The sequence below is a fragment of the Melanerpes formicivorus genome, unplaced genomic scaffold, assembly GCF_026170545.1.
Source record: "Melanerpes formicivorus ecotype bairdi unplaced genomic scaffold, bMelFor1.0.p_v2 SCAF_4, whole genome shotgun sequence".
Lineage (NCBI taxonomy): Eukaryota > Metazoa > Chordata > Aves > Piciformes > Picidae > Melanerpes > Melanerpes formicivorus.
In genome coordinates, this window is record NW_027142356.1 from 37,688,669 (window position 1) to 37,715,282 (window position 26,614).

The following is a 26,614-nucleotide window of genomic DNA, read 5'->3' on the forward strand; positions in this document are numbered from 1 at the left end:
CACACAGGAACACATCCAGGGGTGTCTTGAAAGCCTCCAGAGGAGACTCCACAACCTCTCTGGGCAGCCTGCTGCAGGGCTCTGGGACCCTCACAGGGAAGAAGTTCCTCCTCATGTTGAGGTGGAACCTCCTGTGCTGGAGTTTCCATCCATTGCTCCTTGTCCTATCGCAGGGCACAGTGAGCAGAGGCTGTCCCTTCCTTCCTGACACCCAGCCCCTCAGGGTGTCAACTGGCAATAACTCTCCAGTGCTTAAAGTAAATGACAAAGAATTAGGACATTTATTAAATCCCCTGTCAGTCTCCTCTCCAGGCTAAACACCCCCAGGGCTCTCAGCCTCTCCTCCCCAGGCAGTGCTGCAGTCCCTTCAGCATCCTTGGAGCCCTCCCTTGGACTCTCTCCAGCAGATCCCTGTCCCTCCTGAGCTGGGGAGCCCAGAACTGGATGCAGTATTCCAGCTGTGGTCTCACCAGGGCAGAGCAGAGGAGAACCTCCCTGGGTCTGCTGGACACACTCTTCTTAATGCCCCCCAGGATCCCACTGGCCCTCTTGGCCACCAGGGCACATTGCTGACCCAAAGTGTGTATATATTGTGTACATGTTCCTTTTCCCCCTGAACACCTCTTGTGATGCTGTATATATTTGTAAATACAACTCATATTTAACCTCTAACTCTGTGTGAGTGTTTTTATTTGACTCCCCTGGGGGCACAATACCTTTCTGTCCTGCTGCCCTAAGCAGCTCACAGCTCAAACCTTTACCTCTGCAAAAATCAGCCCTTGGCTCTTGCAAATACTGTGTGCTGGATTCCCAATGAAACAGAGAGGCTACACTCAGTCTCTGGCTAAGCTGACATAACTCCCATGGACTTCAACAGGTATTGTGCCCTCTTAGATAAAGTCATTTCAGCCTGCTTTCTTTTAAGGTCTCCAAAAAGTTACAATTAAATGCATAGAAAAAGAAGAGTAGGAAGGCAGGGAAGAAGCACAGAGATCTAATACTTCAAAGCAGGATATATCCCTTATGTGGAGAATAAAAGCTCTCAGACAGATGACTCAGTAACCTCCAGCCATGCTGTGCTGCATATATGTGACATGTTTTCATAGGAAGACTCCTTAAAGCAGCAACTGACATGATGACAGCAGAAATGATTGCAAGTCATTCTCACCAAAGCATAGCAGAAACTGTACACCCAAACCAGTTTTAAACTGGGGGGGGGGGGGAAGAAAAGTTCTTGGAGATGTGTTAAAGCTAATTCAGAACTGAGTTTAAACCAACCATATCAAACCCAGAAAGCATGTCAGCCCACTGAGGTTAGCCTACAGCAAAAACCCAACAGGAGTGGTTTTAATCATGGCTGTGGTTGTCCCCACTCCCAGCAAGCCCCTTGGCTTACTCCTGCAGTGCCAACCTCCTCAAATGCTTTTTAATGCAATCCATTCTCTACAGGCTTATGGAGAGTCCTGAGCCTCAGCTGAATCTACTCCAGCTTCATCAGGGTGGCTAGCAACAGGACAAGGGGGAAGGGCTTGAAGCTGAGGCAGAGTCGGTTTAGACTGGCTCTTAGCAAGAAGCTCTTCAGTAGCAGGGTGGGGAGTCTCTGGAATAGGCTGCCCAGGAATGCTGGGGCTGCATCCCCTCTGGGGGTGTTCAAGGCTGGGATGGATGAGGCCTTGAGCAGCTGAGTCTGGCTGAGAGGCAGGGAGGCTGGGGCAGATGGTCTCTGAGGCCCCTTCATCCTAAGCCATTCTATGATTCATAGAGAAGCCAGCAAGAGTGGCTGTGCAGCCACAGAGCTTGGAATGAGGGCAGCCCATGTGCAGGGGCAGCTGGGGCTCTTAAACAGGCTATGGAGCCAGTCAATGAGCCTGGCTCCTTCCTGAAAGAGCACACTAGGAAGGAAATGCAACAGAGTGCTGTGGTGGCCAGACAGCATGAGGACAAGAACCAGGTTAGTGTAGAAACTCCTGTACCGTACTTGTGATGTTGGTGAACCCTGATGCCTCTGAAGTTTCCCCACTTGACTCAGCAAGCAGTATTCAGCCCTTACAAAATGGCCACAACACAGCACACAGAAAGAGGAAACAGAGCCAAGCAAGGGGCACCTCAGGCCAAGCTTTCTTCCACAGCAGCACTCCAAAACCATGCTGGCCATATGACCTGTATTTTCCCCCCCTCTTGTGATTTTGCTCCAGGCCTTCCAAGAGATAAATCTGCCAGGTTGCAGCTGAAATTTCTGATAATGTTGCTAAGAGCTTATTTTGCATCACATGACACAGATTAAGCTCAACAAACCCCTCCTGTTCCTTTGCACTGCAGGGAGCGGATTCTCCCCCTCTGCTCCACTCTGCTGAGACCACAGCTGGAGCTCTGTGTCCAGTTCTGGAGCCTCTATTACAGGAAGGATCTGGAGGGGCTGGAAGGTGTCCAGAGAAGGGCCACGAGGATGAGCAGAGGGCTGGAGCTGCTCTGCTGTGAGGACAGACTGAGGGAGTTGGGGTTGTGAAGTCTGGAGAGGAGAAGGCTCTGAGGAGACCTAATTGTGGCCTTCCAGGATCTGCAGGGGGCTCCAAGAAAGCTGGGGAGGGACTTTTTAGTTTCAGGTAATGGAGCAGAACTAGAAATGGGTAGATTGAGATTGGATGTTAGGAAGAAGTTGTTCCCCATGAGGGTGGTGAGAGCCTGGCACAGGTTGCCCAGGGAGGTGGTGGAAGCCTCATCCCTGGAGGTGTTTGCAGCCAGGCTGGATGTGGCTGTGAGCAACCTGCTGCAGTGTGAGGTGTCCCTGCCCATGGCAGGGGGTTGGGGCTGGCTGAGCCTTGAGGTCCCTTCCAACACTACTCATTCCATGATTCAGGATGTAAACAAAACAACAGTGCAGGGGTGGGGGAAGAGAGAGCAGGGCAGATTGTTGATCTCACATGTAGCAAAATAACTGAAATACAATTATTCTAAAGAGGGTGAGAAATGGAATGGAGCTGATCTGAAAGGCACTGCAGACAGCAAATCAGACTCAACTTTCTAGGGGGATAGAGCTAAAAAATAAATGGCACTAACTTTCCAGGGCTTAGTTTAAAGTAAAGGAGTAAAGGAATTTGGATACCTCCTAAGTCACCTGTGGCAAACCTACTAAACAGGCATCACCAAATGAACAAGGTGTGAATAAGGATAACAGACAAAAGAAGAAGTGGCAAGAAGTACCACAAGAAAATGGCAAACACTGTAAGAAACCAACCCAACCCCCAAATCCCAAACACACACCAATGTCATTTTCCAGACAGAAACTGTAACACATACATAAAGCACAGCAGCTCAGGGAGGGAAGATGGGTGGTCCACAAGGAAGGGCTTCAGATCACATACACCTCTGAACTAAGTTGGGTTGGTGGTTTGGGGTTTTTTCTCCCCCCCCTTAATATGCAGGGAAAGTGAGAACACTGCACTAGAAACAGAGTTGTTTCCTGAGGGGAGAAGCTGAAGACTCAAGACAAACTAAGGGTGATGGCTGGGCTGGTAGAAGAGGAATCAGAGTGAAAATAGAAATGGCTTCAGGGCCAGGCAGCCTGAGCTTCAGGATTTTGGAAGGCACAGCATATGGGAGGGAGGGGAGAAAGCAGAGGAAGAAATCTGTGGAAGGCCTCCTGGCCAGCAAAATGGCAGTGATTGATAACTCAAAGGACTGTAAGTGAAATCCTAACTCAGCTGCAGAAGCAGCACAAAGGAAAGGAGAGCCCAAGTGCAGCAAGCAGTGTCACACATGCAGTGTGCATGCAACTGTCTCCAGCAGACACAGCACCTGTCCTCAGTGCTGCTCAGCCCCAGCCCTCAGTGCTGCACAGCCCCAGGTGCAGAGAGCTGTGGGGAGTAGGTGGAACAAGGGAACTAGCCTTCTTCAAACTCACAGGCATCAAGTGTCAGAGCCAAACAGTTCCTGCAACTGTTAAAGTCCCAGGAGGGGGTTGAACTGCACCTGGGAAAGAACCCATGGACCAGCATAGGCTAGGGGCTGACCTGCTGGAGAAGAGCCTAGGGCAGAGGACTTGGGACTCCTGGTGGACAGCAGGATGCCCCTGAGCCAGCAATGTGCCCTTGTGGCCAGGAAGGCAAATGGCATCCTGGGGTGGATTACAAGGGTTGTGCTTGGTAGGTCGAGAGAGGTTCTCCTCTCCCTCTACTACTCTGCCCTGCTGAGGCCACATCTGGAATATTGTGACCAGTTCTGGGACCCTCAGGTCAGGGAAGGACCTCAGGGAACTGCTTGAAAGAGTCCAGCACAGAGCCACAAAGCTGCTGCAGGCAGTGGAACATCTCCCTGTGAGGCCAGGCTGAGGGAGCTGGGGCTTGGAGCAGAGGAGCCTGAGGGCTGCCCTCATTCCTGCTGATAAAGATATGCAGGGCAGTGTCAGGAGGATGGAGCCAGGCTCTGCTCAGGGGTGTCCCATGACAGGACAAGGGGCAAGGGGAGCAAGCTGGGGCAGGGGAGGTGCCATGGGAACATAAGGAAAAACTTTGTCACTGTGAGTGTGGCAGAGCCCTGGAGCAAGCTGCCCAGAGAGGTTGTGGAGTCTCCTCTGGAGACACTCAAAACCCACCTGGATGTGTTCCTGGGTGACCCTGCTCTGGCAGGGGGGTTGGACTGGCTGACCTCTGGAGGTCCCTTCCAGCCCCTAAGATTCTGCAATTCCAAGCAGTTAACCAGATTAGCTTTTCTTACAAACAAACCAACAGTTTGCTTGTTCTTTCAGCAGAGCTACTTTGGGTGTTTGATGCCAGGAGAGGGAAGAGAAAACCCTGTGGAAAATACTGTTTTTGGATTAGCTGCAGTAAGGCCTTTGCTGGAACAAGTAGCAAAACCTTTTGTTGAGCTCTCTCCTTGGCCATTTCCCTTCCTCAGAACACATAACCCTGAGATGGCCTCACAAGTGCAAGGAGACTGAGATTTGTTTACAGACCCTAGTGTTTTTCAGTAACATTTTGGTCTGGGCCACACAGACTGCGTGTTTGGTGCCTCAGAGCATTACAGGGGCAAGGCACCTTCTAGACTTCAGCACAGCTGCACCAGCTGCCTGACCTGGAGACAGAATAGCCTCATTAAATATAGGCTGGGCAGGGACTGGCTTGAGAGCAACCCTGAAGAAAATGACTGGGGGCTGCTGGTGCAGGAGAAGCAAAACAGGAGCCAGCAGTCAGCACTTGCAGCCCAGAGAGCCAAGCAGAGCCTGGGCTGCAGCAAGAGAAGCAGAGCCAGCAAGGCCAGGGAGGGGATTCTGCCTCTCTGCTCCACTCTGCTGAGACCACAGCTGGAGCTCTGTGTCCAGTTCTGGAGCCTCTATTACAGGAAGGATCTGGAGGTGCTGGAAGGTGTCCAGAGAAGGGCCAGGAGGATGAGCAGAGGGCTGGAGCTGCTCTGCTGTGAGGACAGACTGAGGGAGTTGGGGTTGTGCAGTGTATGCAAGAGAAGGCTCTGAGGAGACCTAATTGTGGCCTTCCAGGATCTGAAGGGGGCTCCAAGAAAACTGGGGAGGGACTTTTGAGGGTGTCAGGGAGTGACAGGACTGGGGGGAATGGAACAAAAGTAGAAATGGGGAGATTCAGATATGGATGTTAGGAAGAAGTTGTTCCCCATGAGGGTGGTGAGAGCCTGGCACAGGTTGCCCAGGGAGGTGGTGGCAGCCTCACCCCTGGAGGTGTTTGCAGCCAGGCTGGATGTGGCTGTGAGCAACCTGCTGCAGTGTGAGGTGTCCCTGCCCATGGCAGGGGGGTTGGGACTGGCTGAGCCTTGAGGTCCCTTCCAGCCCTAACAGGTCTGTGCTTCTGTGGACTCTCCACAGGAGTTATGAGGGCTGCAGTTATGGTGTGGGACAGATTCAGAACTCAAAATCCTTTTCAACAGCCAGGTTTTGGCAGTGTTTTTCTGAAACCTGTTGAAATTCTGTTGAGGTAAGTGCAAGGTTCTGCTCCTGAACAGAAGAATCACTTCTCCATTTACAGCATGAGAAACACCTGACTAAGACTACAAAAAACAAAGGGTCTAGAGACTGCCCTGGTAGGTAGTGCAAGATCAATCAGCATCAGCTGTGCAGTGCCAGTTCAGACAATAATAGATGCTGACAACATAATGAAAGCCTCAAAGGTAAGAGTCTACAAAGTTCCTAAGGTAACTTTCCTGTTTAATTTGTCATTGGTAAGGCTGAGGCCCAGTAAGTCAAAGTTGAGCTTCAACAACTCACAGTGCAAGGTCCTGCACCTGGGTCAGGTCAACCCCAGGCATGAACCCAGGCTGGGTGCAGAGTGGGTTAAGAGTAGTTCTGAAAAAAAGAGACTTGGGGATGTTGGTTGCTGAGAAGCTCAGCATGAGCCAGCAGTGCCCTCATGCAGCCCAGCAGGCAGCTGTGTGCTGGGCTGCAGCCAGAGGAGTGTGGGCAGCAGGGCAAGAGAGGGGATTCTGCCCCTTGGCTCTGCTCTGCTGAGACCTCACCTCCAATCCTGCCTCCAGGTCTGGTGTCCCCAGCAGAAGGAGGACACAGAGCTGTTAGAGTCTAGAGAAGGGCACAGAGATGATCCAAGGGCTGCAACACCTCTGCTACAACTTTAGACTGGGGTTGTCCAGCCTGGAGAAGAAAAGATTCTGGGTGGACTGTAGAGCTGCCTTCCAGTACCTGAAGGGATCCTGCAGGAAGGCTGCAGAGAGACTTGTCATCAGGGTGTCTGGAGACAGGACAAGGGGGAATGGTTTGAAGCTGATGCACAGCAGGGTTGGAATGGATCTGAGGACAAGTTCTTCAGTAGGAGGGTGCTGAGACTCTGGCCCAGGCTGCCCAGGCAGGTTGTGGCTGCCCCTCCCTGCAGGTATTGAAGGGCAGGTTGGATGAAGCAGCTGAGTCTAGCTGAGAGGTGTCCCTGCCCATGGCAGAGAGGTTGGACAAGATGATCTCTGAGCTCCCTTCCAAGCTGAGCCATTCTATGACTTAGGACAGAACCTGATGTCCAGTTTTGGGTGCTGTTTCAAGAAAGATGAAGAGAGACTTCAAGAAAGATGAAGAAAGATGAAGATAACTGGAGAGAAGCCAAAAGAAGGCAGTTCAAATGAAAAACTCAACTCTAGGGAAAAGCTACCTGTAAAAAAAGCATTGAGCAGGCCTGTGGTGCATAAGGCAGAAAAGTCTGAGGCAGGGCATGACCATGTTTCCAAGCACAGAGTGTGCTACTGATCTGTTGTCACTCTCAAGGTGGACAGGTGAGAAGTACCAAGTTCAACCCACAGTAATGTGGATTTCAGGTAAGACAGCAAGAAACATTCCAGACATAAGGACACTGGAAGCATCAGGACAGACTGCCTAGAGCAATGAGGTAGTCACCACCACTGGAAATCTCCCAGTTTGACAGACATGCATCAGAAGTAACACAAGTTGATCAAATGGGATTGCAGTGGACAGTTGGAGACTTTATTGTCCTAGGGCAGTTTAGATGCAACTATTGATTGTGACATCAAATGAAATAACCTCAACATACATTGTGCAGCAGCTGCTCAGCACAGCAGCTTGCTCTGCAAAGGCTGAGCACACCCAAAACATGCCTCCAGTGGAGGCCTGATGGTGGAGAAGCTCCCTAGAAGTGTCACTATACTGTGGTGTTAAGAGTGCATAAAGTGTGCCCACCAAACACCCAGCCAAGGGCATGTCTTGAGCCTAGAGGAAGACCAGCAGAAGAGTTTCCTGACTGCCTGTCTGACTGGCCCTGATGTACACCCCACAGGCTGTGGCTCTCTGAGTCCACCACACACAGCTAATTAGGGTCCAGAGCCTACTTCTAATCCCACCTCTTCCACCATTCAGACTCACTCAGCCTTGCTGAGCTGTAATTAAGAGGTTCCTTTAGGAAAGTATTTAGCATAACCAGAGGGTTGCTCTTAATGCAGCAACTTGCAGCCAGCCTGTATGCATCTGAAGGAAACAAACTGTGACCCACTCCTGCAGGCATGAACTGTCCTGGAGTGTTTGTCTTCCAGGCAACTGGGAGCTGCCTGATAGCCACTTCAGCCACACACAGAGAGCAGGTATTCCTGCAAGACAGGCCTTGGTCATTAGCCCAGGACAGACATCAGAAGGGATGCAGTAGCATGTTCCTTACTTTCCACAGCCTCCTCCACCCCATTAAAAGTGATCTTTTGTGGAGTTCTGCTTATCTGCTGATGGAAAATGCACACTGTGTGCTTGCCAGCCCAGTTCCCACTTGTCAGCCACGCTCTCCAATTCCTCATTTCTTCACCAATCTTACAACAATTATCATAGTATCATAGTATCAGTCAGGGTTGGAAGGGACCACAAGGATCATTCAGTTCCACCCCCCTGCCATGGGCAGGGACACCCCACACTACATCAGCCTGGCCAGAGCCTCATCCAGCCTGGGCTTAAACACCTCCAGGGACAGGGCCCCAACCACCTCCCTGGACAACACATTCCAGGGCTTCACCACTCTCATGGGGAAGAACTTCCTCCTCACCTCCAGCTTCATTCCATTCCCCCTAGTTCTATCACTCCCTGAGATCCTGAGCAGTCCCTCCCCAGCCTTCTTGTAGGCACCCCTCAGATACTGGAAGGCCACAATGAGGTCACCTGGGAGCCTTCTCTTCTGCAGACTGAACAGCCCCAACTCCTTCAGCCAGTCCTCATAGGAGAGGTGCTCCAGCCCTCTGCTCATCCTCACATCCTTCACAGTCTCCATGTTTTTCATATTTTTATCCCTCATACTGGCATTGTGCACTCCTGAGGCCCTGCTTCTCAAATTGCCTTGTTTCAACTGCCTGCAGCTAATCCTTTCAGAGGTAGAAGTCTATTTTCCCTTAGCACTCTAAACATACCTTCATATTTTGCTGCCTTGCCTTGTGTTACCCTGCTTAAACCTCTGCTTATGAGCAGTTTGAAAAGTCATGGGGAAAAAATAACACACACTGCAAGCTGTGCTAAAGCCATTCAGCTAATTTTCATCTCATTTTGTCCTTCAGGAGATGAAAGTACTTGGAGAAACACAAACTTTGCCAAGACAGGATTACCATCTATGTTGCATTCAGAGAAGGACAAGTATCTCAGGAGCAATTCCTCCCTCTCTCCCTCCTCCTGCTCCCTCTCCCCCACCCAAGAAAAGAATCCTTTTTTTTAACCCTCCCCTTTGTGTTGCAAAACTTAGAGGAAAAATAAATCTCTGGGAGCACTCCCAAGTGGAACAGAAATTGATACAAAGATGATTATTTCCCCCCCCCCCCCCCCTCCCCATGTTCAAAGAGGTTAAAGACCTCAGAAACATCCTATTAAGGAGTATCATCTACCAAAATACACTTTATTGCCTCAGAATTGTGCACCTATTTCTTAGCCCACACATTTTAAGCAGCTCATTGCTTCAAGCTCTGTGTTACAGAGCAGGAAAAAAAGGCCTGGGAATGAACATCTTTGTCTGGTGGGTTCCTGCAGGTGCCTCACATCAGCCTGGCAATGCAAACCATCAGGTTTTTCACAGGTAAAATGTTTTCTGATCTACCCTCTAACCTTTCAAAGTCCCATTCTCATAGCTCCTCCTCCAGACCACTGAGTTCAGCTCCACCACCTCAGCTCATCTAAGAGGACATGTTTTCAAAGGAGCTGTAATGCAGATATAACTAACTCCAAGAATCATATTTGTCCTGAAGCCCCAAATTCCTGTAGGTTCCTGCAAAATCTCACCTTTGGTTTCTTTCCCCCCCTGGAATAACTTCCAGTGCCTGTGGGTTACCCAGAAAAGACTAAATATGACCAGCACAACACAGCTCCAAAAGCAAAGCACACAGGTCCCAAGGAATATGCAGACTGAAAACATCATTATCATCAAACCCACCTCACCTTCTCTCACAGCACTGGTCCCGTGAGCTAGAACTGCCTTGAGCTGTGAGCCCTCCTTTGGCTTCTCTGCCTGAGGCTCTAAGGCTTCCCTTCAGCTTCTCCATTCCTCAGGTGCTGCTTTAGCAGTATGAACATGCTGAGCAGCACACCACTGGAACCACCTCATCAGTGGAGCTGTGAATCTGTTCAGTCTTTAGGACTGCACATAAGTTCACTGTATATAAGCCTGAAGCACACACACACAAATACATCACAGAGCTCCTAGCACTTTATCTCAACCCCAAGTCTCCCCTCCATCACACCCACCATTCATCAGTCACAAGAAGTGGAGCATGCTTCAGAAGCAAGGTGAGTGTGCAGAGGTTTTCTCACCCCTCCTGCACTGCTCCCTCACCACCTCTCTCTGCAGTATCCCTGGCCCCGTGGCCCACAGGACTGGGAACTGTTAACAGTGCAAAGTTTAGGACACTGCTCACTGCTGGTGAAGCAAGGGGAGCACCCAGATGGCTTCGCCCAAGTCTGCACTTTGCATTCGGTTTTTTAACCCCCAGATCCAGCCCTCTCGCTCTGCATTTCACAGCAGGTGTTTCAAAGGGAGGGCTGAGGATGAAGTCAGAACTATGTGTGGGATGGATACCTCTGTCTTCAGTGATTCTGTCTGGAAACAAAAGAGCAAGCCCACTGAGGTGGAAGCGTGGACATGTGGGAAGGGGAGCAGGCTCACAATCCACACTGCCTTGCACAGACCACTGCTGCTGACCCACAGGAGCCAGGCCTCAAGGACTCAGCTGGTGTGTGACCCTGGAGGTAGGCTCTGCTCTCCAGGGCAGATGTGTGGCACCACCTGCACAAAGCATGCTGGAGCACCCCATGAAGGGAAGCTGGCAACTGCATGCAGCTGTTCTTGAAGAGCCTGGGAACGTGGGGGGGGAAACACAGATAAACCAACAAAATGGGCAGAAAGAGGTTTCCCTTCTCTTTGCACTGGGGTGCTCAGCAACACCCCCGTTTGACAGGTTTATTGCTGCCTCACTGTATTAATAAAGCTTTGAGGACAAAGTTTGAGCTCTCCCTTCCCCCTTCAAGAAGTTTCCAAAATCTAAACCCAATCAGCTGCTCCAGGTTTGTTAGGATTGCAATCAGAGCCAAGCACAAGGCAGGAAGTGTCCTTTCAGCTGTTCCTGGGAAGGAAAGTGGCAAAGTCTGAGCATAACAAACCAACCCACCAATGTTTCCTAATTGCCTAGTCTGATTTGGAGAAAGATAAGTGATTCAAGAGTACTTAACAAACAGCAGTCCTCTCCGGCAGTGCAGCCAAAGCCTGATAGCTCTAAAGGCAAGACTTCCTGGAGCAGGTACCTAGCATCGGCATCCAAAAGCTTATTATCAGGCAACCAACATCCTCACTTTCTGTGTGCCCTAGGGAGCTCCCGGCCCCATGGGACCACAGTATACCTGCATGAGAGCTTTAAACGGGGTCACTGACTTAACGCGGATCCAGACCCCAACTTCGGGGTCCTTTAGAAGCACTACCAGGGCAGGAGGAAGGAGGAAGGGCAGGAGTAAGGGCGGGTTACGGCTCAGTCGGAACCGCGTACCGGTAGGGGCCAACCCTCCTCCGGAGGGCCCCGCACCGGCTCAGCATCTCCCTCCCTCCCTGGCCCACTCCCAGGCTGCTCCGGGAGAACTCCTCGGGACATCGCTGCTCTCCGGCAGCCAACTCCATCGCACGGGCAGAGCCCGGCGCAGCCTGCCCTGCTGCCCCGCCGCCGGGGCAGGGATGCGGCGGCTGCCTCTGCCTGGCCCCCTCGGGGGGGGGGGGGGGCCGCCCCTCCAGCCGCCCCTCCGCCGGCCGCAGCAGGGCCTGCCCCCGGAGGGGCTGCCGTGCCGTGCCGCGCCGCCCCCGCCCCCCGCCGGCACTCACCATATTACAGATGGAGGCGATGTTTCTGACAGTCATGAGTCTAAAGGTTGCAGCGATCCCGCACCGCCATCTTTATAAGGTGAAAACAGCCCCGCTCATGGTGGGAAGCGCGCAGGAAGGCAGAGGGGGCGGCGGCGGCTCCTTCAGCTCCGGGGCTGGAATAAAAGCAAGAGGAGGGGACGGCTGAGGCACCCTTTGAGCCCGCCGAGCAGGACGGAGCTTCCTGCCCTGCCTCCTCCGGGCGAGTGACCGGGGCCTCAGCGGCGCGGGCAGAGCAGCCGCATCTCCGCTCCTTCCGCCTCCGACTCTGGCAGGGTCCGCAGGGCCCCGGGCTCCCGCCGGAGCGCTCAGCCGCGCCTCTGCGCCAGCCGGCACCGCGCTAATCTCTCCCTTCCTCCTCCTCCTCTTCCTCCTCCTCCTCCGCCAGCGGCTGCCTCTGCCGCTCGCCGCTCCATCGCAGCGCCGCGCCCGCTGATCCGCGCTGACGGCGCCGGGGAAGGGAAGGGAAGGGAAGGTCAGAGGCGGTGACCGGCGCGGGGCGCCCCGGCGGGCCTGGCCGGGCGGCCGCCGCCGCAGCCAATGCGCTGCTGCGGGGAGGAGGAAGAGGGGGCGCGGGGGCTGCCCCGGCCGCCGCCTCCCGGCTGCCAGCGGCCTGGGGCGGGCGCCCCGGAGGAAGCGGAGGGGTCTGACTCGGCAGGCCCGCAGCGGAGACGGGCCGGGAGAGTCGGGATTCGGTGCAAACGGAATCACGGAGGCAGGGCGAAGGGCAGGAAGACGGCACCGACGTGCGGCAACGAGAGCATCGCTGCACTCCGGGACGCTCTGCACCTAATCTGAGGCAGCCAGGAGCCCAGGCACTTGCAACCCCCAGAGCAGCGGGCTGGAACGTAATCTGCTGCCCGCAGCAGGCTCGCTGCGCTGCCCTTCATGCAGAGCACGTTTATCTTCCCGCAGCAAACGCTGCTGTGGGAGCATGCCCGTGCCGTGCACCTTAGGGACAAAGAGCTCCTCACAGGTGTGCAGCACCTGGCACCTACAGAGCACTGTTAACTGCAGGCATCTCAGCTCCTCATCAGGCACAGGTGGAGGTCAGTGCCTTTCTCCAAGGCAGAGCAGTGCTGATGTTAAGTTGACACACATGGTAACAGGCACAGGGCTGATAAATAGCCAGCTCGAGGCCCCCCAGCACACGACCGAGAGAAGCAAAAGCAGAGTTCAGCTAGGGCAATGCCTCATCTTACAATTCCCCTTTTCCTCAGGAGGTGCTTTTTCTTTCCCCAGCATTAGCTTAAGGCCTGGTTATTGTTCCTCTGCTATGATGAGGAAATCATTGAAATGAAGAGAGAACTGCTAGCAATTCTACAGGCACCTCTGCTCCTCGCAGTCTCAAGCTGCTCCAGGGGAGGTTCAGGCTGGATGTTGGGAAGAAATTCTTCCCAGCAAGAGAGATTGGCCCTTGGGATGTGCTGCCCAGGGAGGTGGTGGAGTCACCATCCCTGGAGGTGTTCAAAAAGAGCCTGGATGAGGCACTTGGTGCCATGGGTTAGTTAGTTGATGAGATGGTGCTGGGTGGTAGGTTGGACTGGATGATCTCTGAGGTCTTTTCCCATCTGGTTAATTCCATTCACCTGGGAGGGTCACACACTCAGGCCACTCCCTTCATGATGATAGAATATAATCATTTCAGTCTACAGAGCCTGACCCCCACAGGCTTTCTTTACAGGAAAGAGTCTGAAGTCAGGGGGTTTACTTCAAGAGAAGATCTATGATTATTAATAAAAACCTGGCATCAGCAGCAGCATCTAAAGATAAATTCCTACCCTGAGAATACTGCTAGGCCTCAAGCCAGCTCATCATGGACCAGTGCCCAGTTTACAAAGACCATATCAAATCTGGCACAAGTTGGCATCTTGCTGACAGATTCAGCAAAGAAACCCAAAATAGAGTTGTCACAGAACTTTCTTTCCTCAGGAGGTTTGACTAGGTACATCACATCACTGCAGGTATCATAGCATCAGCCAGGGCTGGAAGGGACCACAAGGATCAGCTAGTTCCAACCCCCTGCCATGGGCAGGGACACCCCACACTAGATCAGCCTGGCCAGAGCCTCATCCAGCCTGGGCTTAAACACCTCCAGGGACAGGGCCTGGACCACCTCCCTGGACAACCCATTCCAGGGCTTCACCACTCTCATGGGGAAGAACTTCCTCCTCACATCCAGCCTGAATCTCCCCACCTCCAGCTTCATTCCATTCCTCCTAGTCCTATCACTGCCTGAGATCCTGAGCAGTCCCTCCCCAGCCTTCTTGGAGCCCCCTTCAGATCCTGGAATGCCACAGTTAGGTCACCTGGGAGCCTTCTCTTCTGCAGACTGAACAGCCCCAACTCCTTCAGCCTGTCCTCATATAGTATGATAGTATCAGTCAGGGTTGGAAGGGGGTGCCAAAGATTTCTGGAGATTATGGAGTAAAAGCTGTCAGGGCTTCAAACTGCTTTGTAAGTCTACAAATCACTACATCCAGGGAGGTGGTTGAGGCCCTGTCCCTGGAGGTGTTTAAGCCCAGGCTGGATGAGGCTCTGGCCAGGCTGATCTAGTGTGGGGTGTCCCTGCCCATGGCAGGGGGCTTGGAACTAGCTGATCCTTGTGGTCCCTTCCCACCCTGGCTGATGCTATGAACATTACCAAGGGAGATGGGAGTTAAGCAGAGGTGTCCTTTCAGGACTGACCACCTCCTGCCTCAGTTGTGAGGCAACCAAGGCCTGGTTGGTTTCCAGTGCATTTCCAAGTAGCCTACAGAGGAATGGTTCTTCAACTCAGACGCCAATTGTTCTGGAAGCCTAACTGTACCCTTTGCTGCAGCCCATTTATTCTGCTTTGCTGTAGGAACTGCACTTGCTCTCAGTGAAAATGCATGAGGCCAAGGGATGGGTTTGAAAGGTGATTGAAAATGTAAGTGAAACAAAAGGCAGGAACTAATGAAGCCATTTATTTTCATGTCAAAGATATTATTCCCATAGTAGGAAGGCCTGAGGAATGACACAAAGTAGGAAAATCAGAAAAGTATTAAAGTTAAGTGGTGTCTTCATGGTTTTGCCTTCTCACTGATGCCAGTTACTTGACTTCAGGGTCAGGTTTCAGGTGGTTTCTGTTTGTTAAACCTTTTTTTTCCCTAAACACTATTAAATTGCTCTTATTTGAGCATGTATTGGTTGTTCAAGGGCTACTGCTGAAAGCAAGGCTACTTGGAAATGTGCACATACACACATACAGAACTCGGTCAAGAATTCACTACCATTATCCTCAATGCCAACACAAACACTTTAGTTTCTGTGCACACATTTCATGTCTTGTCTCTGAGGATCACAGGCTCACAGGATGTCAGGGGTTGGAAGGGACCCAAAGAGATTGAGTCCAACCCCCCTGCCAGAGCAGGACCATACAATCTAGCTCAGCTCACAGAGGAACACATCCAGATGGGCCTCGAAAGTCTCCAGAAAAAGAGACTCCATCACCTCTCTGGGAAGCCTGTGCCAGGGCTCTGTGACTCTTACAGTGAAGAAGTTCCTCCTCATGTTGAGGTGGAGCCTCCTGTGCTGCAGCTTACATCCATTGCTCCTTGTCCTATCCCAGGGTGCAACTGAGCAGAGCCTGTCCCCTCCCTCCTGACCCCCAGCCCTCAGACATTTATAAACACTTATTAAATCCCTTCTAAGTCTTCTCTTCTCCAGACTAAAAAGCCCCAGGTCCCTCAGCCTCTCCTCAGCCCTGTGCAAAATGAGAAATAACGTACAAGTGCTTGTGTGCCAGCACTGGGTGGTTGTTTTTCTCCTCTTCTATCATACATCAAACCCTGAAAGGATATAGAAGCTTTCTTGAAATGGGCTGCTGAGTGTTTTGGTTTTCTTCTGGTGCTGCAGCTTTCAGTACTAGAAAGTTCAATTCTGCAGCTTTTAGGAGATGGAGAAGTGCTAAGAAAAGCAACAAATGCTAGTTACAAACATTACAGGAGCTGTATAAATCAGGAACAGTGAGCAATTGTTTCCACTCTAAAAGCCTTGCCCTATCCCTTCCTAACAAACAACTAACCCTGTGTTTCTTCTGAGTGTGAGACAAAGAGGAGGAAAACAAAGGACTATTTATAACTTAAGAGTGCTTATATAATTTCTGCTGAAAGGTCAGAACCAAAGAAATGCCTCCTGCATTTAATTTTCCAGCAGCCTTGGTCTCATCTGGTGACACACTTGAACGTTTCCATTGCACCACATAAAGCAAGAACCCGCTGCAAATATCCTCCTCGGCTAACAGCGACTCGGGCTTTCATAACATCTCCCCTGTGACATTCTCACAGCACTTTGCAAACATTCACTCAGACTTGTCAGATTATTGGGTGGCAAGTTAATATCAGCTGCTTTTGCAGAGCCAGGGAGCAGGCAGCAGAAATCCAGCAGCTTCTCCAAAGCTAGGCAGGGAAGGGGGGAGCGCAGCCGGGATTAGAGCAGCTCCCTCGCTCTGTGCTGTCTGAGAGGATATTGCATTTCCTCTCCAGAAAGCTTGGAAAATTCCACAGAGGGATCATTCATGTTTGCCTTGTAATAAACTCTGCTCCAGAAATGGGTCATCATCAGGCAGTTTTGCTGAACAAGTATTTGGAAGCCAATCAAGTTTGGGATACATTTCCAGGCAATTAAAAGAGCATTTGAATGGAAAAGGCAGTTAAAAAAATACCCAGGTTTTCTGGAAGGGGGGAGGAGGGGGAAGAATGCATAAGAAGAATTAAAAGATAATTCAAATATCTGAAATCTTAAGTCCTGACAATACATGATTAGAACTTTACCTGTTTTTCCATGTGCAATACACTCATGTGTTTTAAAATGCATTTGGTGTTTCTGTATCTCACATTAAATTATGATCTGCAAGATAAAAAACCCACCCCAACAAAACAATGTGGCAAATATGGAGGCACAAGCATGAGGAGCAAGGGTTTTCCAGGAAGCTTGGCCACTTCTGCAGAACAGATTGGGAGCTTGAGCACAATGCCAAATGCCAGCTTGCAGTCCAGGGGCTGAGACTGTAATGCGTGGCTCACAGCAGGGCCACAGAAGCCACTCCGTTCACACCCGAAATTCTAACGGAAGGAGGGAGCTCTCCATGAGAAACTCATGGCAATCCACAGAAAATGTGCTGTCTGCTGGGGTCACAGAATTTCAGGGGCTGGAAGAGACCTTGAAAGATCATCCAGGTCATAGAATCAGTAAGGCTGGAAAAGATCTGAGATCATCGAGTCCAACCTATCACCCAACACCTCCTGACAACTAAACCCTGGCTCCAAGTGCCACATCCAGTCCTTTTGTGAACACCTCCAGGGATGGTGACTCCACCACCTCCCTGGGCAGCACATCCCAATGGCAAATTACTCTTTCTGAGAAGAACTTTCTCCTCACCTCCAGCCTGAACCTTCCCTGGCACAGCTTGAGACTGTGTCCTCTTGTTCTGGTGCTAATTGCCGGGGAGAAGAGACCAACCCCCACCTGGCTACGACCTCTTTTCAGGCAGTTGTAGAGAGCTATGAGGTCTCCCCTGAGCCTCCTCTTCTTTCCCCAACTTTGCAGTCAATATTCTTTGAGACTGTCAGCTTCCAAGCAACTCCTACCTCAGATTTTCATATTAGCTGAGAAATTCTTTCTCTTGATTGAAAAGTTGCTAAAGCTTTACCTTCAGGATCCTAAAAAGCCATATTCTCACCTACCAAACACAAAGCAGAGAAAACAAACCTCTGCACTAAATGAATCTCTTCATCATACCCATCTCTGCTGGTGTAAACACTGGACAGCTGGCAGAGAGGGAAGACTACCTCTTCCTTTTGGCTATTTTTACAAGAAGACAACAAACCACATTTACCACACCTGAGTCAGCGGGTGGTTTTTTGGCCAGACATCAGATCTGAAAGCCCCAAGACAGCAGAACATGACAGGTGCAAACATATTGATTCAGATACACCAGAAGCATTCTGAAGAGATAAAAGGAGCTAATAGGTGCTGCAGTGATAACTCTTCCACAGTCTGCTTCATGAAGATGCTACTTAGGCCTTTCAGTCAGTTTGATGCTTGATAGTGGCCTAGAGGTGTGATTATCTCCTAACATCCCACTCTTGCTTTTTTCCTTCTGCTTTTGCCTCAAAGAAATTGTATTAGGAGCTTTGAGCAGTGACAATAAGAGAACTACTTTATATTGCTTCATCAGTTTATGTAACATTAATCTTCTCTGACATTCACCATTCAACTGCAAACACTCCTCCCTTTCTGTAAGGGAGAGGCCTGAGGAATGGCTGCTCTCTCAGGTATGTTATTCAGCAGGGAAGATCACTAGCAAACTCTCCTGCCATTTTTCCTACCTCAGAATCAGTAAGGTTGCAAAAGACCTCAGAGATCATCAAGTCCAACCTATCACCCAACGCCTCATGACAAATAAACCATGGCTCCAAGTGCCACATCCAAGCCTTTTGTGAACACCTCCAGGGATGGTGACTCCACCTCCCTGGGCAGCACATCCCAATGGCCAACTACTCTTTCTGGGAAGAGCTTTCTCCTCACCTCCAGCTTAACTTCCCCTGGCACAGCTTGAGACTGTGTCCTCTTGTTCTGGTGCTGCTTACCTGGGAGAAGACACCAACCCCCACCTGGCTACAACCTCCCTTCAGGGAGTTGGAGAGAGCAAGAAGGTCTCCCCTGAGCCTCCTCTTCTCCAGGCTAAGCAACCCCAGCTCCCTCAGCCTCTCCTCCCAGGGCTGTGCTCCAGACCCCTCCCCAGCCTCCTTGCCCTTCTCTGAACATGCTCAAGTCTCTCAATGTCCTTCTTAAATTGTTTCCAGGTGGAAGGACACTGTTTAAGTTCTAATCATCCACACCTGTCAGAAAGAGGTAACCAAAATTTGCAACCCTGGGAATAATTTGTCAAAGAAGAAGGGACTCAGTGAGCAAGAAGAACAGAAACTGTCAGTTTCTACCAGCAATGTGTGACCATTTCTGCCTGTGGAAAGGAAATATCAATTCTGCCCTTCCCTCCTCCTCTTCTCCAAAGATTTTATTTACTGTTTTTGTTCTGTTCCACAGGCTCTAATTTTAAGACACACTCTGAAGACAAAGCACAAAGGCTATTTTGACAGCAGGCAGGCTGTAAGTGGCATTTAGTCTATTTTTTCCCCCCCTTTCAGCATGAATTGAAACCAGGCTTTTCATTTTATGTAAATTGTGGCATGAATGAATCAGATTACACTTCTATGGCATTAGCATATCAAAGTTTTAATCAAATTAAAACAAAGATATGCCTGCTACACTGCAAGACCCCCAGATCTGCCAATTATCTAATGCAGATGGATCCTGTCATCCATCTGCAAGGACTGATGGCCACCACGGCATGATTTCATTTGCTTGTGGGGAAAGACAATGAAAAGTGAAATGAAACAGCAATGACAACTCTGCATTGTGCTGAGCCCAACAGGCTGCTTTTAAATGAGTGTTTTCCAGCAGCCTTTCAGCTGAGAGAGGCATCAGAGCAGTGCCTTTGAGATGAAATTCATGCATGCCACAAAGACTTGGCTAATTAAAGCATCACTCCTCAAGACCTGACCAGCTGAGTTCAGATCATCACAGACTCCTCACCAAGCCCAACACCAAATCCACAGGACAACCAAGGCACTCTGCTATCACTCAACTCCAAAAGGAAGACCTTCAGATGTTCTGCTCCATGACTACATAATGTGGTAATGTCCTGATGTAGCCAAACCTAACATCATCTACTGGCATGGTTGGCCTGACAGTTTTTCTTGGCCATGTGCAGAACCTGCTAACCTCTCACACTGAAGAGAAGCAAAGGCTTTTTTTTTCACCATGAGCAGTGTGGCACAAAGGTAGTACACCAAGAATCTGCTTCTTTAGTTCACATAACAAATATCATAGTTTCATAGTATCATGGTATCAGTCAGGGTTGGAAGGGACCACAAGGAGCATCTAGTTCCAACCCCCCTGCCATGGGCAGGGACACCCAACACTAGAGCAGGCTGCCCAGAGCCTCATCCAGCCGGGGCTTAAACACCTCCAGGGACAGGGCCCCAACCACCTCCCTGGACAACCCATTCCAGGGCTTCACCACTCTCATGGGGAAGAACTTCCTCCTCACCTCCAGCCTGAATCTCCCCACCTCCAGCTTCATTCCATTCCCCCTAGTCCTATCACTACCTGAGATCCTGAGCAGTCCCTCCCCAGCCTTCCTGTAGCCCCCTTCAGATACTGGAAGGCCACAATGAGGTCACCTTGGAGCCTTCTCTTCTCCAGACTGAACAGCCCCAACTCCCTCAGTCTGTCCTCACAGCAAGAGCAGCTCCAGCCCTCTGCTCATGCTTGTGGCCCTTCTCTGGACACGTTCCAGCACCTCCAGATCCCTCTTGTAATAGGGGCTCCAGAACTGGACACAGTACCCCATACATGCCCCTCCCCTCTTCAATATTTTCATGTTCACTGGTTAAGCTCCCATGATAACTGAAGTTCCAGCAAATTCTACCCATGACCAGACCTGCACCTCCCCTGGCAAGGATCCAGGATGCATGTCAGAGTTAAGCTGTACTTCGATCCACCAGCAATGGGGGCTTTCCCACAAAGTCCCCAAGACAGCCAGGGCTGTGGGCAGACTCAGCTCAGCTAAGTTAGTCAGAGGCAGACCTTTCCACTCCAACAAAACAGATCTGCCTGCAGTCTTGGAGGTAGCAACTCAATGGTTACAGCACTTGTCCAGGAAACAGAACCCTGCCTGCATGTAAAAGATGCTCAGATTCATGTCTGACTCTTCTATTCTACAGGGAAGGGACAGACAGGGCAGGTGGCCTCTGCATTCTGCCTCTGGAAGTACTGCCACTATGAGACAAGGAGCCAGAGGGAAGGCAAACTGCAAAGTCTGCACAGGGGAAAGAGAAGAAAATGTGTGCAGGGGAAGAAAAAGGAGTCAAGTATCATGTGAGTGGTTAAAATGCTCCTATGGGATGGATATTGATCACTGGTTTGCTGTGCTAAGAGAGGTGCCATTTTACACTGTATGGAAAAGAACTTGAGCTTGATATACATCTCACTCTGGCACAGGTAGTGAAAGTGGCAGAAGAAGTAACTAGAAGTTATCTCTAAACTCTAAGTAACAATTTGTAGAGCAACTTCTTGATTGCAGTTGTGTGACTGTGTGTTTCAGGCTGAATCACATTGGTTTGGATCTGCTGAATGTAATTTCAAAGCAGGGTTCAGAAAACTCTCAGGGATGGTGGGCCAACCTGTTAATTTGTTCCCACACAGTTAGAGGTTTTGTGCTGGAAGCAACTCAGTATGAGCCAAGATCATAGAACCATGGAATCATCAGGGTTGGAAGGGACCTCAAGGCTCAGCCAGTCCCAACCCCCCTGCCATGGGCAGGGACACCTCACACTACAGCAGGTTGCTCACAGCCACATCCAGCCTGGCTGCAAACACCTCCAGGGATGAGGCTGCCACCACCTCCCTGGGCAGCCTGTGCCAGGCTCTCACCACCCTCCTGGGGAACAACTTCTTCCTAACATCCAATCTGAATCTCCCCATTTCTAGTTTTGCTCCATCCCCCCCAGTCCTGTCTCTCCCTGACACCCTCAGAAGTCCCTCCCCAGCTCTCTTGCAGCCCCCTACAGATACTGCAAGGCCACAATTAGGTCTCCTCAGAGCCTTCTCTTCTCCAGCCTGCACAACCCCAACTCCCTCAGTCTGTGCTCACAGCAGAGCAGCTCCAGCCCTCTGCTCATCCTTGTGGCCCTTCTCTGGACACCTTCCAGCACCTCCAGATCCTTCCTGGAACAGAGGCTCCAGAACTGGACACCGTGCTCCTGTTTGTCCTGTTTCTCAGAGAGAAAGCTAGGAATTCTCAGCCATAACTCCACCTCTTTGTGCTGCAGGGCCCTCAGAACTCCCTGGGCAGCAGGAGGTTGTGGTCCCTACCTACCAGCGCTTTGCTGGGCAACGTCCAAAGTCTCCGTGCTACCAATCACTAACCGCCAGTTTACGCTAACCTGCTTGTACTCACCCTAAAGTCTGTTAGCAGTGTCCTCAGTCGGGCTGCCCATCTCGGCTAAGGTGTTTGGGTCGGTGTGGCGCGCCCACAGGGCTGGCACGGCAGCGGGCGGCAGCGGGCGCGCGGGGGAGCCGCATGTGCTGCGGCACCCAAGGGATTAGCGCAGGCTGGAGGCTTACTGCCCCATCCCCTACAGACACGTCCTAAGCCTGCCAAAGTAGGGCTTAGATGGGAGTTTAGACAGATCAGCAGCAGCATTTAGTTCCTCAGGACTGCTGCACAGCTGCCGCTTCGCACCGGGGACACTTTTGTTTCTCTGCCGTCAAGACCTCCGGCCCCCTCACAGAGCTCAGCCGGGGTCCAGAGGGACAATTCTGTCCCAGCCAAGGCGGAAGCCTCGTCAGTAGGCAGGCCACAGGCCCGCCCCGAACAGGCCGTCCGCAGGGAGCGCGATTGAGCAGCCGGGGCCCATCTGACCGAGGCAGAAGGCAGCCCTCGCATAGCCGACCCCAGGCGCGGCCAGCCCCACGGCAGCGCCACAGCCTACCCCCCGCACCGCAGGGGCTGCTAGGAGCGCAGCGCCGCGCGGCCAGCCACGCCCCCGCGGGGTCACGCGTGCCGCCCCTACCAATGGCGGGGGCCGTGCGGGCTCTCGCGGGAGCGGCGCGGGGCTATTTAAGGCCCCGGGTGGGGGCGGGCTGCCTCTCTCCGTGCCGGTGTCGCATGTGGTAAGGCTGCCGCAGCCGCTCTCGCAGGAGACGTGGGCTCACAGCGGGCGGGGCTGTGGGTGGGGGCGCGGGAGCTGCTCCAGTCTTCCCTTCACATTTTGCCCTCTCGGAGCCTGGCCGTGGCCCGGGGAGTCAACACAGGGGGATAGAGTACCTTCCCCTCACAAAAACCCAGGGCGGAGCCGTCCCCTCCGCTCTGCATCCTGTCGTGAGGCACAAGCGGCCGCGCTGCCTTGTCCCTTCCCCCGCGCCCCTCAGTGCTGGGCGCTGATGCCTCTCTTCCTCCGCAGCGTGTAGGATGGGCCGCACGCAGCCTCGCGGTGGTGGCTCGGCGAGGCGGAAGGCGGCGGGGAGCACCGCGAGGTACGGGCGAGGCCTGCAAGTGCGCTGCGCGCATGGTGCCCCGGGACAGCCGCAGTCGCGCCACCCAACGCATGGAGGTAAGGCAGCACGCCGACCTCCCGCCGCCTCAGCAGTGAGGCTTTGGGTTCAGAAGTGAAAGGCTTTGGCTCCTGAGAGAGTGCAGCACGCAAATACACATAGGGGTGTGAATCACCGCGGGGTGAAGAAGTGCCTGGCTAGGGCGGTATCCTTCTGCCCGTGTCCAAATGAGAGGCACGGAGCTGCACATACCCGATCCAGGTCAGGGATTTCGTTTTTGATAGGCTGCATCGAGAAAAGTGCAGTTACTGAGTGCACTTAATACCAGATACTCCAGCAAAGTCACTGAGTGCCTGGAGAAGAGAAGGCTCCGAGGAGACCTTCCAGTACCTGAAGGGGGCTACAAGAAAGCTGGGGAGAGACTTTTTAGGGTGTCAGGGAGTGACACGACTGGGGGGCATGGAACAAAACTAGAAGTGGGTAGATTCAGATTGGCTGTTAGGAAGAAGCTCTTCCCCAGGAAGGTGGTGAGAGCCTGGAATTCCAGAGATTGCCCAGGGAGGTGGTGGAAGCCTCATCCCAGAGGTGTTTGCAGCCAGGTTGGATGTGGCTGTGAGCAACCTGCTGCAGTGTGAGGTGTCCCTGCCCATGGCAGGGGGGTTGAATGACCTTTGAGGTCCCTTCCAACCCTAACAATTCTATGATTGCATAAGCCCAGTCTTGTAATAGCTCTGTGAGAGTGACTTTTGCTGCCTGCCATGGTTGAGCTCTGCATAATTTGATAGGTGGTGTATGTGAGGCAGAATGTGGCAGCTACCTGGCAAATGATCAGTTTGCTACATGTAGAAATTTAGTTTGCTTTAGGGTAGTGGCAATGCTCACACCAGTTTGGACTTGATAACCTTTGCATTGTTACTGTCTAGTAAACTGTTTTAAAAGATGCTGCTCTTAAGGCTTGACAGTGAGCTTTACATAACTGACCTCTAACCTTGTAGACTATGACTTTTCAAACTGTAATTAAACTATACATTCTAAGTTAATAACTTCAGAACTTCATGTGCTGTTTAGGGGTCCTGCTTGGCAGCCTCATGTCTGAAATGATCTAGATATGGATGATCACATCTAACTTCAAAGCACAGCTCAGGACTTCCTAGGAAAGGCCTTCTAACAGAACGTAAGTGTGCTCTAGGCTAATGAGAGTTACAGGTAGCTTTAAATCTTCCCTCTTTTTTTTTGACAACCCATGAATTTCAAGCAAATTGTAACGCCCCTGTGAGTCAGTGCTAAGTTCACATCATCCTAGTCAATAAGAAAATGGTGCTGTATTCTGCTCCCCTTTTATGCTTTGCCCTCTTAAGTCTGGCAGTGTCTTAAGTGGCCAATACAGAGGGGTATAAAAATTCTCTCTCAAACCCAGAGATGAGGTTAAAACTTGTCTTTGGATCATGCTGAGAGGAACACAGTCATGAGACTACTGAACTTCAGGATGCTACTAAATCAGCTGCTCATAGCTTGCAGGTAGATCTTGAACTGTCATCTGATGCTCTCTGGGTCTTAGTATCTGTCTCATGTGAATCTTAAACCTTTTTCAGGTTTCTGAAGTCTCTTCTTTGCAAGCCTATGTGATCAGTGTCTCCAGTGAAGAGAGTTCCTTGTAAAGTGGTCTCCAGGTATGTAGTGCAAAAAGGATTATCTGATGTTAGTAATGGATTGCTTTCTATATTGAAAAGAAGTTCAGATAGGCCTTACCATAGGAAGCCAAAATTAGTTTGGACTGATCTAAATTGGAAGACACCTAAGGAAAGCTATTAGTGGATCCATTTACTCATCCCAGACTGGCTGGTCCTCTGGAATGGAATCCATGTGAATAGTATGGGAAAGGAAAACAGTCCTGTAGCAGTGAAGACATTCCTATTGAGCAATGGCTCTGACACAGGGGTTAGTGTCTTGTAGGATGTTCCTAGAGCTATAGCTCAACCTTCAGCCAGCTGCCTCTTCTGTGTGCTCAAGACTGCAAATGACACTAAACATCTTTTACAGGGAGGAAGCCAGCATGTGCAAGGAACTTCAGCTGACAACAACCACCAGCTTATGATGTCCTGAGTGGCTGATTTCTGAATGCATACTAGATGACTGCAGTTGTCACCTGTAAAGCATTGGGCTGAGAGTGGAACTGAGACAAGCAGTGGCTGAAACAGCACCCCTTCAATCAGCATGCTTCATCAAACAGGAACGTCACCAGTTGTTGGAACAAGTTTCTTACCCCCAAAATGCTCTAATTTATTGCCATGTCTGTGTGGATTAATTGAAATAAAACATGAGTGCTACCAGAAGTTCATGTGCTCTGAAGTTTTGTTAAGGTACTCATGAAGGCATCACTACATGGATGTGAATGCTTGTGTTGTCATGCGTGTGCAAACCTGATGAGCTTAACCTTTCATTCACAAATCCACTGAAAATGGCCTTTATCTTTTAAATGGCTGCTCATGGTTCTCTAAGTTTAGAATGCAAAAGCTCTTCAAAGTGAACTTGGCCAACTTCTAAATTACTTCATCAGGCTGAATGTGTTGTTTGGGTGTTCTCCAACTAGATTGTCTCCAGCTATGGAGAACAAATCCTATCAGACCTAGAGCAAGAATCCCATTGCCTGCCTGTGGAAAATGTTGCAGTGTTCCACCTAAAGAACAACCAGTGAGAAGGTCCTTGAAAAACATGGTCAGTATTCTTGACCCACTGAAAGCCTGTTTGTGCTTTTCAGTTGCTTATGTTGAGGTAAATACTCAAAACTCATTCTTCAGTTGTAGGTCTTGCCATGGGCTGTTTTATGTGCATCCTATCACTAGCCAATGCTCCTTAGAATGCACAAAAGAGCATAAAATGCAGGTGAAAGGAGCTGTGGCACTCCCCATCACCTACAGAGGAAAGGGAGTGTGAATTTAGGACCAAACTAGCGTGTCCAGATATATACCTGGCCAGACTGACATTAAGGATCATCCAGTTCCAACCCCCTGCCATAGGCAGGGACACCTTCCACTAGCTCAGGTTGCTCAAGGCTTCACCCAGCCTGACCTTGAATACCTCCAGGGAGAGGGAATCCAGGACCTCCTTGGGCAACCTGTTCCAGTGTCTCACCACCCTTACTGTAATTAGCTTGTTTCTTTTCCTTCTTCACTGATTTCCATCTTCAGGGGGGTTTTGGAACATAAATGCATCAGTTCAGACATCATGCACTTGATGGGTTAAGAAATACACAGGCAGTTAAAGAGTGAAGCCAACCAGAGGGCTTAATACTGGTCTGGGAATAATAATAAACCCGGTTGGAAGAGACCTTCAAGATCATTGTGTCCAATCCATCAACCAATCCAACCCACCCAAACAACTAACCCATGGCACCAAGCACCCCATCCAGTCTCCTCCTGAACACCTCCAGTGATGGTGACTCCACCACCTCCCCAGGCAGCCCATTCCAATGGGCAATCACTCTCTGTATAGAACTTCTTCCTAACATCCAGCCTAAACCTCCCCTGGTGCAGCCTGAGACTGTGTCCTCTTGTTCTGGTGCTGGCTGCCTGGGAGAAGAGACCAACATCCACCTGGCTACAACCTCCCTTCAGGTAATTGTAGAGAGCAATAAG

The 26,614-nt window shown here is 51.0% G+C and overlaps 1 protein-coding gene, 1 long non-coding RNA gene and 1 other non-coding gene across 5 annotated transcripts in view; 2 read left to right on the forward strand and 1 right to left on the reverse strand.

Annotated features, from left to right (window-relative positions):
* Window positions 1–26,614, reverse strand: part of USP46 (ubiquitin specific peptidase 46) — a 77,237-nt gene that overhangs the window by 21,898 nt on the left and 28,725 nt on the right. Inside the window, exons 1-2 of one of the 3 annotated variants that reach the window (XM_068137686.1) lie at window positions 21,883–22,393; window positions 11,796–11,950 (exon numbers count right to left, since the gene is read on the reverse strand). In XM_068137686.1, the coding sequence (XP_067993787.1) occupies window positions 11,796–11,831 (36 nt within the window). In that variant the 5' untranslated portion in view covers window positions 11,832–11,950; window positions 21,883–22,393. Of the gene's footprint in view, window positions 1–11,795; window positions 12,288–21,882; window positions 22,394–26,614 lie in introns of those variants that run through there. The other 2 variants (XM_068137685.1, XM_068137688.1) reach the window with 2 other exon arrangements.
* Window positions 22,581–25,307, forward strand: LOC137440346 (uncharacterized). Its single transcript, XR_010987099.1, has 5 exons — window positions 22,581–22,598; window positions 22,889–23,038; window positions 24,048–24,153; window positions 24,572–24,649; window positions 25,020–25,307. It is a non-coding gene; the product is annotated as an uncharacterized lncRNA (long non-coding RNA).
* Window positions 24,325–24,442, forward strand: LOC137440965 (small nucleolar RNA SNORA26). The gene has a single exon (XR_010987275.1). It is a non-coding gene; the product is annotated as a small nucleolar RNA SNORA26 (small nucleolar RNA).